Genomic DNA, 14,793 nt, shown 5'->3' with positions numbered 1-14,793 from the left:
ATCAACTTAATTTTATACAGAAGCCAAAACACAACTACTGAAGTAGATACCTGGGATACTTGACTGCATTCTGGTACAAAATCATTATAGGAAGGAACAGTAAAGATTTGCTACACCTCTGGCTGGCAAAACTATGACCCACACACTGAGAGACAACACAAAGAAATCCTCAGGTAGAGGTACCCACCAACTCAAGACTGGGCTCAAGGCTATTTTCTAGCAGAACAAGAAGAAGGAAGAAATAGTCACCCGTAGTCACTAAACTCACTACAAAGGCCCCAGGGTGTCTCTGGGATGAGGATGCTCCTCACACTCCTACTTTAATGGGGTTCTTCACATCACTTTCCAGAACAGCTGTCTCAGAAGTGGGCATGGGATCTAGACACAGCCCCAGGTTAGAGGTCAATTCTACAAATTCATTACAGTGAGATTGCATCCTCCCCTCTCCCCAACCTGCCATACCACATCCAAGCTCAGGATCTTCATCAGGGAAAAGCATGACACTCTAAGAAGATTGCAATTCAAAGACAGCCTAGGCAGAAGAGCCCATGAGACTGCATGCATCTCAATAGAGGAAAGATGGGCATGGTGGCATATACCTGTTATCATAATAACTGAGAAGCATAAAATATGCAATTGCCGCTCAGGACATACCCAAAGAGGAGCAAGATCTTATGTTAAAAGTAACAGTAACGGCCAGGCACCAGTAGCTCATACCTGTAATCCTAGCTCCTCAGGAGGCTGAGCTCTGAGGATTCAGGTTCAAAGCCAGTCAGGGAAGGAAAGTCCATGAGACTCTTATCTCCAATTCGCCATCAGAAAACTGGAAGTGGAGTTGTGGCTCAAAGTGGTGGAGCTCTAGCCTTGAGCAAAAGAGCCCTAGGACAGCACCCAGGCCCTGAATTCAAGCCCCACAAATGGGAAAAAATTGAGGTGTGTGTTTTATTTATCTCTCCATTTTGCTAATGATTCTTTTTTATTGTACTTTACAAAAATATTGGCCTGAGGCAGATTGAAAATAAAAATAAAGTGAGTCTTTCCTTGCATACTTAGAAAATAATTGCCAAAAACAACACATTAAATGAGATTGAGTATATTCTCCTAAACACGGGAATGGCTATTCAAGCTCACATCTAACATGAAAATACACGGAGACACCATTCTAGCTGGTGGCTCATGCCTATAATCCTAGCTGCTCAGGAGGCTGAGAACTGAGGATCCAGCCATCCCAAGAAGAAGTCTGTAAGACTCACATCCAATTAACCACCAAAAAACTCAGAAAGCAGGTCTGTGGATAGAGTGCCATCCTTGGGTGATAAAGCCCAGGCCCTGAGTTCAAGCCCTAGTACCATCACACACACACACATACACACACACACACACACACACACACATGCACACACACACACACACACACACACACACACACACACACACACACACACACACACACACACACACACACACACACACACTCCAGTTTATCCCCCTGGCAAAGATCAAGAAGTTTGTGGATGGCATACTGCTTTGGCAAGGTTATAGGCAACACAGGTTGCACATAACACTGATGATGAGCACTTTGGCAAAATCGCTCCAAGTTATAAACACAAACCCATTTCTCGGAAGTCACTTGACAGACTCTCACAAGTACAACAGGACAGCCCAGCAGAGCTGTTCCCCTGCAGCTCTATTTGTAAAAAACAAAAATCTGGAAAACTACCTCACATTCTGGTAGTCAGCAGGAACCATACTAAGTGAATTCAATACAGTGAAGCAACCACACATCCGGCATCAAAAACCAGAACGACTGTGGGGCACCAATGGCCTAGGCCTGTAACCCTGCCAAGCCAGGCAGGAAATCTCAGTTACAAAACAAAATAAATAAACAGAAGTGAAGCTGTGGCTCGAGTAGTAGAGCACAGCCTTGGGTGAGAAATCTCAGAGATAATGCCCAGGCGGCCCTGCGTTCAAGCCCCAGTACTGGCACAAAGATAAAATAAAAATAAAAAATAAAAAAACTGGAGTGAGGATGTTCTTTACACACTCACCATCAAGATACAAAAAGCAAGAGGCAGTTCAGGACAGATCTGTATATATCATATGTGCTATTTTTAAAAGCCAATGGGAAAAGATAAACACATTTGCTTGTATGAACATAAGAAACATCTAAATAGAAGCATAAGAAATTATAAATACTGATAAATGTCAAGGAAGGAACTCAATGATGAGACTTTTTTCAAACATATCCCCTTTTGCAAATTTTGGAATTTGTGACCTGTGCCTACCAATTACCTATTCAAAACTTTATTTAAAAACTTTTTTAAGACCTGAGCTATGGCTCAAGCACCAGCCTTGAATAAAAAAGCCAAGTGAGAGTACAAGGCACTGAGTTCAAGTTCTAGTACCAGCATATACACCAAAAAAGTTACATCTGTCATCAGGATCTGATAGTGAAGTAAGGAGGTCAGATCTGGCCGGCCCCATATTGACACATGGTAGATTGTACGGTCTGGCATTCTGTCTTCATGCTGGGGGAAGGAAATTACCCCCCTCCCCAGACTCCTAGGTGATGGGAATGGCCAGATCCCTGGAGGCGGGGACAGGCACTGTACTGACCCTATTAGGCCCAGACCAGCACAGGAATCATCACACTGTGACACGTGTGTCTCTGTGATCAAGTCCTGTATCCTGTCTCTTGGCTCATCTCTGGTCATCATGGTGTCCCAATTCAATCCTCCATTGGAGCTGAAATGATTTGTTGGTATTGTTTTTGTTCTTTCTTTCTCACTAGCCTGTTTCCTAGCTGTGTTATATGTACTTGGGTGCTGTAACAACTAGCTGCCCACTGCCTGCTAACTGTATAATAAAGACTCCAATATTCCATCTTCCAAGATGTGACTTCTGGGATAATTCACCTTACAACAGAGGCTGAGGAATCTGGTTCAAAAACAGCCAGGACAAGAAGACCCATAAGATTCTTCCCTACAATTAACCACCAAAAAGCTAAAAAAGGAACTGTGGCTCTGGTGGTAGAACGCTAGCCCTGAGCAAAAAAGCTCAGGGACAGCACCAGGCTCTGAGTTGAAGCCCCAGGACTGGTACGCATGCACGCACACGCACACATGCACACACACATGCACACACACACACACACACACACACACACACACACACAAGCTACATTTCTTCATTCAATTATCAGTAATTATTTATTTTATCTGTGACATATATGTTATCCCATGCTGACAGGTGGGAAAGCAGCAATATAATAATCATAGCTCCCACCCCGAAGTTGTTACCACTCAAACACGGTAGTTTCTTGACACTGAATGCTCATCAGAGTCAACTGTGGCCCTTAACACACACACACACACACACACCTACGCACGCACGCACAAAATCCACTCGAGGCTATCTGCACCTACATATTTTCAAGAACTATGAGACTGAGGTCCTTTGTAAGCTGCAGATCAAGTAGTCTCCCACTGATAAAACCACTGCATAGAGAATTTTAAAAACACATAGTCTATCAATCTATTTCTATTACTAGAAAATACCCAAATCTGAGTAACTTATACAGACAAGAGGTATAGTTAGCTTACAGGCTTAGAGCCTGAAACTACAAACAGTATGGTACAGATCCTGGTGAAGACCTTGTGTGGGAAGGCATCTCAATGGCAGGAGCACTTGTGAGAAGGTGAGACCCTGTTGTCAGGTGGGAAGAAAGAGCAGGGGCTCTGCTCTATTCTTACAACTCTTTGATAAGCACTAGCTTGTCCGGATCCTGTGAAAACCACATCAGTTCCTTTGGAGAGCATTTCCCCAAATGATCTAACAACCTCTTAGCAGACTCAAAGGCCTTACCATTTGTAAGTTGGGGGCCCAAGCCTCAATACACAGCCTCTTACAGAGTATAGAATAGCGGATCTTAGATCTACATTCTAGACTAATGAAGGCACATGGGCAAACGCAGGACCAAGAGCATTTACCACTGCCCTCTTTTCAGATACAGTATTTTGGAAACCATTGTCTCTAAATCTGAGAATGAATAAGGAAGCCGTGGCTAAGTGCAAGAATACAGCCATAGAGCAATCAGAAAGAATAACCTAGGTTGCTGTGTCAGCATAATCCCAAAGAAATATAGTTGTAAAAAGCCACATGTTTATCCACACACTGTCATATCACTTACAGAATCATAAATAAAGACATACACTGATGACACTCTATCAACTCTATGAAGATGGTTTCTTTAGATTAGAGAGGTAAGCAGAGACAGGGTACTGAGTAGTGTTTTTAAAGTTATTATGCCTGAAAAAGTATTTTTAAAAATTAACCCAAATATGACTAAATTTTAATATCCATTAAGTCTGAAAGGTAGTTACTTACACATATAACATACTACATTCTTTTATTTTTCTATACTCTGTGGGGTGTTGAGGTTTGGTGATTTTTTTTTTAATTTTTCTTTTTTATCAGTCCTTGGGCTTGAACTCAGAGCCTGGACACTGTCCCTGAACTTCTTTTGTTCAAGGCTAGCACTCTACCACTTGGGCCACAACACCACTTCTAGCTTTTTCTGTTTATGTGGTACTGAGGAATTAAACCCAGGGCTTCATACATGCTAGGCAAGCACTCTACCACTAAGCCACATTCCCAACCCTTAAGTTGTTTGTTTGTTTGTTTTGAAGACTTCACCAGTGTTGTGATAAATAACCAGAGCTTAGAATTTCTATTCCAAAAGCAAAAAATAGTCAAAATCTAGCTACTTAATATCAAGAAATACATCTATAGAAAGGCAGCAATCCATAGCTCTAGCTCTTGACGTTAAATCATTACCCTAAATAACTTTACATTGATTTCAAAACTTCCACAAGGCAGCTAATTTCTATAAGCAATATTTTTTAAGAGGCCAAGGCTATTACCTGAGAAAAATCAGTATTTCTCAAAGCATGCTCCTCGAGTTTCTAGGATACAGTGTAGAAGGAATGGAGAAAAGGAAGGACTGCTTATTAAAAATGCATATTCCAGGGCCCCACCATAGACCTACTTAATCAAAATCTCTAAGGATAGAATTTTAGAGTCTATTTTCATTATTGTTGTTATTGTTTGTTGTTTTGTGTGTGTGTGTGTGTGCCAATTCTGGAGAAAGAACTCAGGACCTGAGTGCTATCCCTCAGCATTTTTTGCTCAAAGCTACCACTTGAGCCACAGTTCCACTTCTAGCTTTTTTTGAGTAATTAATTGGAGATAAGAGTCTCACAGATTTTCCTGCCCATGCTGGATTTGAACTACGATCCTTCAGATCTCAATCTCCTATATAGCTAGTGTTACAGGTGTGAACCACCAGCACCCAACTCAGAGTCTGAATTTTAATGAGATAATATATATGTGGGCATCATTCTTTGGTATACTAAAGAACCACTGAATGAGTATACGGGGGCTTAAACTCAGGGCCTGGCCTGGATGTGAATCATGATCCTCCAGATCTCAGCCTCCTGAACAGCTAGAATTACAAGTCTGAGCCACCTACCAGCTCCTGACAGGAAATGGTCATCTTGTCTTCATTCCTTAGATTTATTACTTTCTACCTTCTCTGCTTTGTTTAGTCTCCCTGACATTCTTTTTTTTTTCCTGGTTGTGGGCTTGAATGAGCTCTTCAGCTAGCACTCTACCACTTGAGCCACAGCCCCACTTCCGATTTTCTAGTGGTATATCGGATATAAGAGTCTCACGGACTTTCTTGCCCAGGCTGGCTTTCAACAGTGATCCTCAGATCTCAACCTCAGCTAGGATTACAGGCATAAGCCACCAGTGCCCCGCTCCCTGACATTCTTATTCATTGTTCCTATCCCTATTTTCAGACAAGACCAGCTGACTCCCAAACCCTAGAAAACTGCTGCCCAGCCTCAGAGGTCAAAACAATCCAACACCAACCATGGAGCTTCACTAGTAAACAGGAAAGGGCAAATTTAAACCACAATGGACTGGGAGAGCTGGAGATGTACATCACTGATAGAGTAGTTGCTGAGCATGCACAAGGATCCAGGGCTCAATTCACTAGCACTACCAAAAACAGAAAATTTAATGAATGAATAAACTACAAAGATGCAATTTCACACCCATCAGATTGGCAAAATGCCATGTCTAGCAATATCAAGTGTCTGTAAGCATGTGGAACAACTGGATTCCTCCCCCACCCAGTGCTGCTGGCTAGATGACAAATTGGCACAGCTGCTTTGGAGAGCATCTGGAAACATATGAAGGTAGAAGATGCCCATTTCCTTTGACCTAGAATCTCTCTTCCAGATGTATGCCATCGAGAAATTATAGACATTTACACAGGAAGGCAAGTTCACAAGTGTTCGTAGTACTAAAACACTAAAACAGCACAGATGGGAAAACAGTATGCCTAAGGGATCATCAACAATAAAATGCTGTACATTGTCGCACGTGCATTTGAAGGAATATTACATAGTAGTTAAAATTAACTAGAATTATGTCTATCTTAATGGATAATTCTCCAAATCATAACTTAAGCAATATTAGCAAACTGAGAGGATCAGCTTGGTGTTACACAGCATGTTTAAAACACAAAGAGATAATATTTTATGGAGTTTATGAATGAACACACATATGATAACCATATAAAAACGTGATAAAATACCAAATTCAAACTAGTAGCCATTCTGTCTGGGAAGGAGGGTGCTGAAATACAGAAGGATTCCCAAGAGGTTTAAGTATGTTTGTAATGTTTTGTTTCTTCACTGGGTGGAGATATTGAGTGTTCATTCTGCTACTATACCTACTTTTCTTTTCTTTTCTTTTTTCTTTTTTTTTTTTTTTTTTTTTTTTTTTTGCCAGTCCTGGGGCTTGAACTCAGGGCCGGGGCACTGATCCTGAGCTTGTTTTTGCTCAAGGCTAGCACTCTACCACTTGAGCCACAGCACCACTTCCATTTTCTGTTTATGTGGTACTAAGAAATGGAACCCAAGGCTTCATGCATGCTAAGCAAGCACTCTACCACTAAGCCACATTCCCAGCCTTATACCTACTTTTCTAGATGCCTAAAATTCATTCCCACCCAGCAAAAGAATCCCACATCTGAGATACTTTAACCCATTTGTGGTTTTCAAAGTGGCCCCAAGACTCCTAATCAGCAAAGTCTTGGGAACAAATAGCCCTCCCCACCCCATCCCCCACTCCACCCCGCTCCCCCACCCATCTCATCTCACCCTTAGATCTTAAACCAATCCATCACAAATAATGATGCTTAGAACTGTGATAAAATTCCATATTGGAATTTACAATGGTTCCCAAGCTCTAGCTCATAATCTCAGGACAGAAAGAGTCCCCAAGCCCTTTGTGCCAGTGTTAGACAGATACAGAGTTTGTCTAAAGGAAGGTTTTGCTTGATCATTTCTGAGTGGCCTTTTCTCTCAAAAGACCAAATCTTAGACTAGCATTTGGCTTCACCAAAATGGAAGATTCACTAAAACTAGATGTATTAAAATATTCAGACTAGAAAAGCTAATTAGATTAAAAGACATCTTACAATTCTATTCTTTTTTTTTCTTTTTTTTTCTTTTTTGTCAGTCATGGGGCTTGAACTCAGGGCCTGGGCACTGTCCCTCAGCTCTTCAGCTCAAGTCTAGTGCTCTACCACTTGAGCCACAGCACCATTTCTGGGTTTCTGGTGGTTTATTGGAGATAAGAGACCCATTGCAACAATGATACCCACTAGACACTATAGTGGAAATGAACTTTGCAACTTCAGGGCAGGGAAGGGGGGCAGGAAGGAGTGGGGGGGTCGAAGGGATAGTGGGAGCACAACAAAGGAGGGGGTAACAATGCTTGACAAGAAATGTATGAATTACCTTATTCACATAACTATAACCCCTCTGTACAGCATCTTTACAATAAAATTAAATTTTAAAAAAAGAGTAGGGCTGGGAAGGTGGCTCAGTGGTAGAGCGCTTCCCTTGCATGCCTGAGGCCCTGGGTTCGATTCCTCAGCACCACATAAGCAAAAAGAAAAAAGCCAGAAGTGGCTCTGTGGCTCAAGTGGTAGAGCGCTAGCCTTGAGCTGAAGAGCTGAGGGACAGCACCCAGGCCCAGAGTACAGGCCCCACGACCAGACCCCCCCCCCCAAAAAAAAGAGTCTCACAGACTTTCTTGCCTGGTCTGGCTTTGAACTGCAATCCTCAGATCTCAGCCTCCTGAGTAGCTAGGATTACAGGTGTAGTCACTGGCGCCCAGCTACAACTCTATTCTTACAACTCTAAGTTGCTTTGAGTTGGCTTTATGTGGAGACTAGAAGTCAAATCACCAAAAGATACCTTTTTGATATTTCTGAGTTTAATACATCATAAAACTTCAATTACTTACAACTGCTAGAAAAACTAGGTGAGCCAGGAGAAGGAAAGGTTGGGAGGAGGGCAAGGGAACACAGGAAAAAAAACTGAGCTAGGAAAAACTCTCTTAATTGTGAAGATAATCAAATTCCAAGTTTGCTATCAATTACAACCTAAACATACAAAATTCTCTACTAGTGAAAAAAGTGTATAGGTTTGTTATATGGGTGAACTGGACTACAAAATTGATACCCATAAAGGTATCATGATCTTTCACTCTAGCTAAATATTGGCATTCAACTTTGTCTTCCCTTAGGATTCCAAGAAAAACACAGAAAAATCTGCAGATTTAATTGTCAGGTCTTGACCTAACATAAACTCCGGAATATTAGAACTGTGGAGCCAGAACAGAATTTTCCCCCTTTTTAAACATTAATCTATCTCATTCAAGCTGCATTTTTTAAAACCCAATCACTATCAGAGTAAATCCTCTCACATAATTGTAACCATTCTTAGCTGAAAGACTAACCTTCTAGTTATGTTATCTTTTAAGAATGACAGAAAGTATAAAACAAAAGGCAAGCTTTCTCCTCACATCATGAAATGAACTTTTTTTTTTTAATTAAAAAAAATTCCAGGGGCTGGGAAGGTGGCTCAGTGGTAGAGCGCTTGCCTTGCATGCCTGAGGCCCTGGGTTCAATTCCTTAGCACCACATAAGCAAAAAGAAAAAAAACGAAAGTGGTGCTGTGGCTCAAGTGGTAGAGTGCTAGCCCTGAGCTGAAGAGCTGAGGGACAGCGCCCAGGCCCAGAGTTCAGGCCCCACAACCGGACCCCCCCCCCAAAAAAAAAAAATTCCAGCCAGGTTCTGGTGGCTCACACCTTAATTCTAGCTATTCAGGAGATTAAGATCTGAGGATGGCTATTTGAAGCCAGCCCAGGCAGGAAAGTCCATGAGACTCTAATCAAAAAGCCAGAAGTGGCACTGTGGCTCAAATAGTAGAGCACCAGCCTTGAGCAAAAAAGCAAACATACAATGCATAGGCTCTAAATCCAAACCCCAGTACCAGCACACACAAAAAATAAGTCCAATCATTCTCAAAGTACCAAATTACCTGCCCTGGGTAAACAGTTGATTCACTAAGATAAAACTATGTTTATACTTTAAAAAAAACTTCACTTTTGTTGCCAAATTTTACTCTCCCCTCTATTTGAATATAACTTCATTTCTTGAAGAGAATTCCAACTCAGCAGTTAAGCTGGAATATTATCCTGGAATTGTTTCATGATACTAAAATGCTAACATGTGATGAATTCTACACTGCTTTAAACAAGGTAGTTAGGGAGTTAGGAGGTTTCTAACCAATTAAGAGATGTAGTATTTTATAAAGACTTTGTGTGGGGCAGGGGAGGGGGGTTTCAGTACTGGAGCTTGAGCACAAGACCTCACATTCTTGCTTGTGTTTTTCCATCCAAGGCCACCACTCTACCACTTGCGCTCCACCTCCACTTCTGACTTTTTGATGGTTTATTGGAGATAAGAGTCTCATAGATTTGTCTGCCTGGGCTAACTTTGAACCATGATCCTCAGATCTCAGCGTCCTGAGAAGCTAGGATTACAGGTATGAGACACTATAAAGACTTTATCTCAGAAATACTAGTCATTAACACATAACTCCCTATCTCAGCCTCTCAAGTAGCTAGTATTACAAGAGTAAAACACAGGGCTGGGAAGGTGGCTCAGTGGTACAGAGCTTGCCTTGCATGCTTGAGGCCCTGGGTTCGATTCCTCAGCACCACATAAGCAAAAAGAAAAAAGCCGGAAGTGGCGCTGTGGCTCAAGTGGTAGAGCGCTAGCCTTGAGCTGAAGAGCTGAGGGACAGTGCCCAGGCCCAGAGTTCAGACCCCACGACCGGACCAAAAAAAAAAAGAGTAAACACACACACACACACACACACACACACACACACACACACACACACACACACACACACACACACACACACCTTACAAGATGAGAAAAACTCAAATCCCCAGAAATACACACACACACACACACACACACACACACACACACACACACACACCCCTTACAAGATGAGAAAAACTCAAATCCCCAGGAATATAACTTTCCCAAAGCCACCATGAGATTCATGTTTAACTAAAAAGAATCCCAGTGGTACAGATTCCAATTCTAACTCACATGGACTATCATCTGGTCCTCATCTGAAATAAAAGGCACAAACAGAAAGTGTCTGAATATGAAAGAAAGCCCTGTTGCACTCCTCAGTCTCCCCCCAGCGCTGCAACTGAGACTTCCTTCACCTGAATCAGTATTGAAATGGCTTCATCTTTACAATTTGTGTCCACAAGATGAGGACTGGCTGAGCAGGGAGTGCCCTCATTCATAGGAAGCCCTTGTGTGCAGTATGTACCTACATTAAGCCTAGCATCACCTCAACAGACAGCTATTTATATGTGTAAAACTTGCCATTGGGTTTTATTTTTGTTGTTGTTGTTGTTGCTTTTGTTTTTTGTAGTGCTAAGTATTAAGTCCCAGGCCTCACGGAAGATAGGCAAGCACTACCATTAAGCTCCCCAGCCACCAAAACTTGTAACTTGTCATGTCTTTGATACATAGCATTTCCTCCAGCATATATCTTTTCCTTCTTTTGGCAGTAGTGACAATGGAACTCAGAACCTCATATTTGCTAGGCAGGCAGGCATTCTGCTGAACCATCCCAAAGGATCTTGCTTTTGGCCCAGGCGTGGACCTCGATCCACCTATATTAGGCTTCTAGTCATACCTGGGATGACATGCCACTATTCATCCAGCTTTTTCTATTGAGATCAAGTCTTAACAGACTTCTCTGCCTGGGCTAGCTAGGAACCTTTTTTTTTTTTTTTTTTTTTTTTTTTTTTTTTTTTTTTTTTTTTTTGGCAGTCTTAGGGCTTGAACTCAGGGCCTGGGCACTGTCCCTAGGCTTTTTTGCTCAAGGTTAGCATAGCCACAGCACCACTTCTGGTTTTCTAGTAGTTAATTGGAGATCACAGTTTTATGCCCAGGCTGGCTTTGAACTTCTATCCTCAGATTGCAACCTCCTGAGTAGCTAGTTAAGGCGTGAGCCACCAGCACCCAGCTAGCCTAGAACCTTTAGCCTCCCAAGTAGTTGGTATTACAGGAGTAAAACCACTGGCACCCAGCTCAAAATACATCTTATAGCTCTATTAATGAATGAAATGAACATAAAATGATTTTGTTTGCTTTGGGAACAAATCACATTTGGTATCTCTTAAACGCTTCCAAGCTTCCTGTTTAGAAAAGAAGTCCTCAATCCAAAGCAGAAAATTATAAAACAAACAGACCAAAAAATACCTTTTTTGTCTGTGCCTTAATAATTCACACATTGGACATTAAATCCATTGGTCTGGACACAAATCAGAGGATTATCAACAGGGGACATTCCCTCATGCTTGGTAGCAGCTAGAGCATTTTCAAAATTACAACACACCAGCCAAACAAGCTTTACTATCTTTGAACCGTCCAGACATTGCCATGTGGCCAAGCTCACTTGCCCTAAGCAAGTTAATCAAGAATTACTACAGCAAAGAACTCACCCAGTACAAGTAAATGAGAGCCAGCATTAAACTTCCAAAGGACAATAAAACTTCAGTGGTGTGAGAGGCAAGATGAGGGATGAAAACATGTTCCATGTCCCCTATAGCTAAAAATGGCATAAGAAATAAGGAGAAGAGACATGGTATTTAGCCGTCAATCACAGGAAGGATTTGCTACAAGTTTTATTCTGCTTTGCTGGAGGAGAGACTGCTTTTCAGTGCTGGGTCTGTGGTAGGGCAGCAGGACAGTATCTTTCAAGACCCTGAGTTCCATCCTCAGCATCCTCCCAAGACAAAACAATCCCCACTTGACTTGTTTTCATTACACCTATTCAAACCAGCAAGGAGCAAACGGAATTGGCAAAAGTCAAGAACCCTGGAGAAAAGCCCAGCCCCCTCCCCTGCAAAAAAAAAAGAAAAGAAAAGAAAAAAGACATACCTGGAAACAATTCATGATCCAAAGAAGACTCTAACAGAGAGATGCAGGGAACATGTATATCTGCCTAGGTGAATTCTGTAGGCTCCTCATCACCAGCCTTCTCCTCTGGGAAATGAGTCTGGGAGAGGCAGAGATGACCTGCACAGCCTTTTATAAGGGGCGGGGTTCAGGATTCCCATCCCAGTCATTGTATACTGCCACGCAGCCTGGTTTGCCTAAGTCAAACATGTGGTTTGTTTATCTGTCAGGTTGGAGAAGGCATCAACTCCATCCTCCTTTAAAAACTAGAAGGTGGCATCATTTGAAGAGAATATACTGACAAAAACGGTCAGCAGTTGCTGTGCATTTTCTGTGTTGCACTAAGCCTCGAACCCCATGAAGTCACTTAATACAACTGTCTGGCAAGATAGCAAACGTTATCATCCCCTTTATATAGATAAAGCAAGACAGACAGCAGCTTCTTCAAGGATACTAGGCTAATACATTTAAGAAGCAGGACCTGAAAGCTGGTGATGGTGGTATACACTTACAATCCAGGGCAAGCTGAGACAGAAAGATGTCCAATTCTAGGCCAGCCTAAACCTAGACTGAGAGATCTTGAGAACAAACCAACAAAAAGAAGCAGGACTTAAATGTAGAGTCTGGCTTTCAGGTAGTTGCTCAAGCCACTGTGTCCAAATAGGGAAATAAAACTATTCTTAAGAATTATGAACCTCACTTTACAGGGGTGACCATCTTTAACTCATTCGTACCTTTCGGGGTTGCCACAGGAAGCGGACACCATACTAGCCTGCTCCTCTCATGTCTGCCCAACAGCTTGTCTCCCCTGGTGGACTTTTCTGAAAGTAGGTTGATGACATTCTTCCCAGGTATGCCAAGAAGTGCTAGCTGCACTGAGGGCAAGAGAGTCTAGGGCTGTCTTCTTGGGACATGTTAGCTCTCAATGGCTAGCCTAGTTCAATAGGAAGAGATGTCACCACACACACAGACAGAAACACCAGCAGCAGCAGGGACACAGCCTCAGGACCCTGTAGGCCTGAGACCACCCTAGGAAGCATGAAGCTAGCATTCCCAGTACTCCTTGGGAGCTGGTGGCAGCAGATAGACGTAAGGAAAGCATGGCCTTCTCACTGTGCCAGACAACATTAATGCCACTTGACAAGAAGCAGCAGAAAACCTTTCTCCAGGAGAAAGGAAAAGGGGGAAAGGGAGGAAATGGAAAGGTTCCAGGAGATGCCAATTTTAACCACAAATGCTGAGCAGTTTTCACTCTGAGAAGCCTCAAACGATCACTCTGCTGGCCATGGCCTTGCCCAACTGTGTTCACCCAGCAACCTCTAGGTCCCCACGCACCCCTGAGGTAACACATGGCTCCTTAGCCATGTGTTGATCTTGAGAGAATGTGAGAGAGAAGACTGAAGAAGCTGTGTGGGGGAGAAGGGCAACAGGATCACCTTACCCCCAAGGCTTCTTCATTTCATTTCAGGGGTTTATCAGCTTTTGAGGGGTTTCCCCACACTAGCAAGGAAAGAGCATGCCTTCCACCTCAGGGAACACGAGGAGCGTGGAGGCAAAGCCTCCATCCTCATGTCCTGGACAGGGCACCATGCCTGACCCCAAACTGAGTTCCTCAAGGCACTGACCAGAGAAGGTACCAACGGGGAACACCCTGGGGACCCAAAGGCAGGGGGCGGAGCCTGCAGAAACTGGAAAGGAGCAGGAAGAAAGCAACGGGGGAGAGACCCGACTTAAAGTCACCACGGGGTCGTGGCCCAGTGATGTCCTGGCTGTGGCCCCCTCGGGTGCGCCCACAGCCGCCCACCGGGGACCTGCGAAGGTGGCTACCACAGAGCCTCCCTTACAAGCGGGGAGGCTGTGGGGTGCAGCCCACACGCTGTGGGGTCACCCCGCCGGGTGGAAGTTCGCCCCTCCAGCCACACTTTTGCGCTTTCCTGTTTTCACAGCAGCTCTCTTACCTTTCACATTTCTCCAGATGCACTGATCACTATCGCCGAGTGAATGTTACATACAAACACAAGCTGAACTCAGGACGAGGCCGGGGCAGTCAGCAGCCCAGCAAAGGTTTTTTGACTGCCCCCCCACCCCAACTGCTGGCTCGCCCCCGGTCCCCCAGTCTCCCCCCCCCCAGCCCTGGGGACATCCACACGCGAGGCCACCCCCCTCCCTCCCTCCCACCTCCCCGCACACCCCCTCCAGCCGCTTCCACCGCAACCGGAGGGCGGGGGCAAGCCAGCGGGCCCCGGGATCCCGAGATCGACCGGCCGGCCGGGCTGGGGGGTCCCCCGCAGGGACCGGGGAGAGGGGGATCTCGGCCCCTCCCCCGACAGCCGGGGGGGTTGCAACCAGCCTGGCCGGCCCGGGGAGGG

The 14,793-nt window shown here is 43.9% G+C and overlaps 1 protein-coding gene across 4 annotated transcripts in view; it reads right to left on the bottom strand.

The window, feature by feature from the left end:
• Usp46 (ubiquitin specific peptidase 46) overlaps nucleotides 1–14,793 on the bottom strand; it is a 68,571-nt gene that overhangs the window by 53,437 nt on the left and 341 nt on the right. Inside the window, exons 1-2 of one of the 4 annotated variants that reach the window (XM_070012929.1) lie at nucleotides 12,407–12,890; nucleotides 11,968–12,074 (exon numbers count right to left, since the gene is read on the bottom strand). The exons of 1 other annotated variant lie outside the window; for it this stretch is intronic. In XM_070012929.1, coding sequence (XP_069869030.1) covers nucleotides 11,968–12,063 — 96 coding nt within the window. In that variant the 5' untranslated portion in view covers nucleotides 12,064–12,074; nucleotides 12,407–12,890. Of the gene's footprint in view, nucleotides 1–11,967; nucleotides 12,075–12,406; nucleotides 12,891–14,793 lie in introns of those variants that run through there. 2 more of the 4 variants (XM_070012931.1, XM_070012933.1) reach the window with 2 other exon arrangements.

The sequence above is a fragment of the Dipodomys merriami genome, unplaced genomic scaffold, assembly GCF_024711535.1.
Source record: "Dipodomys merriami isolate MVZ:Mamm:240054 unplaced genomic scaffold, mDipMer1.0.p SCAF_9, whole genome shotgun sequence".
Taxonomy (NCBI): Eukaryota; Metazoa; Chordata; class Mammalia; order Rodentia; family Heteromyidae; genus Dipodomys; species Dipodomys merriami.
Note: the sequence above shows the minus strand (reverse complement) of the source record. Positions and strands in the feature narration are given on the sequence as shown.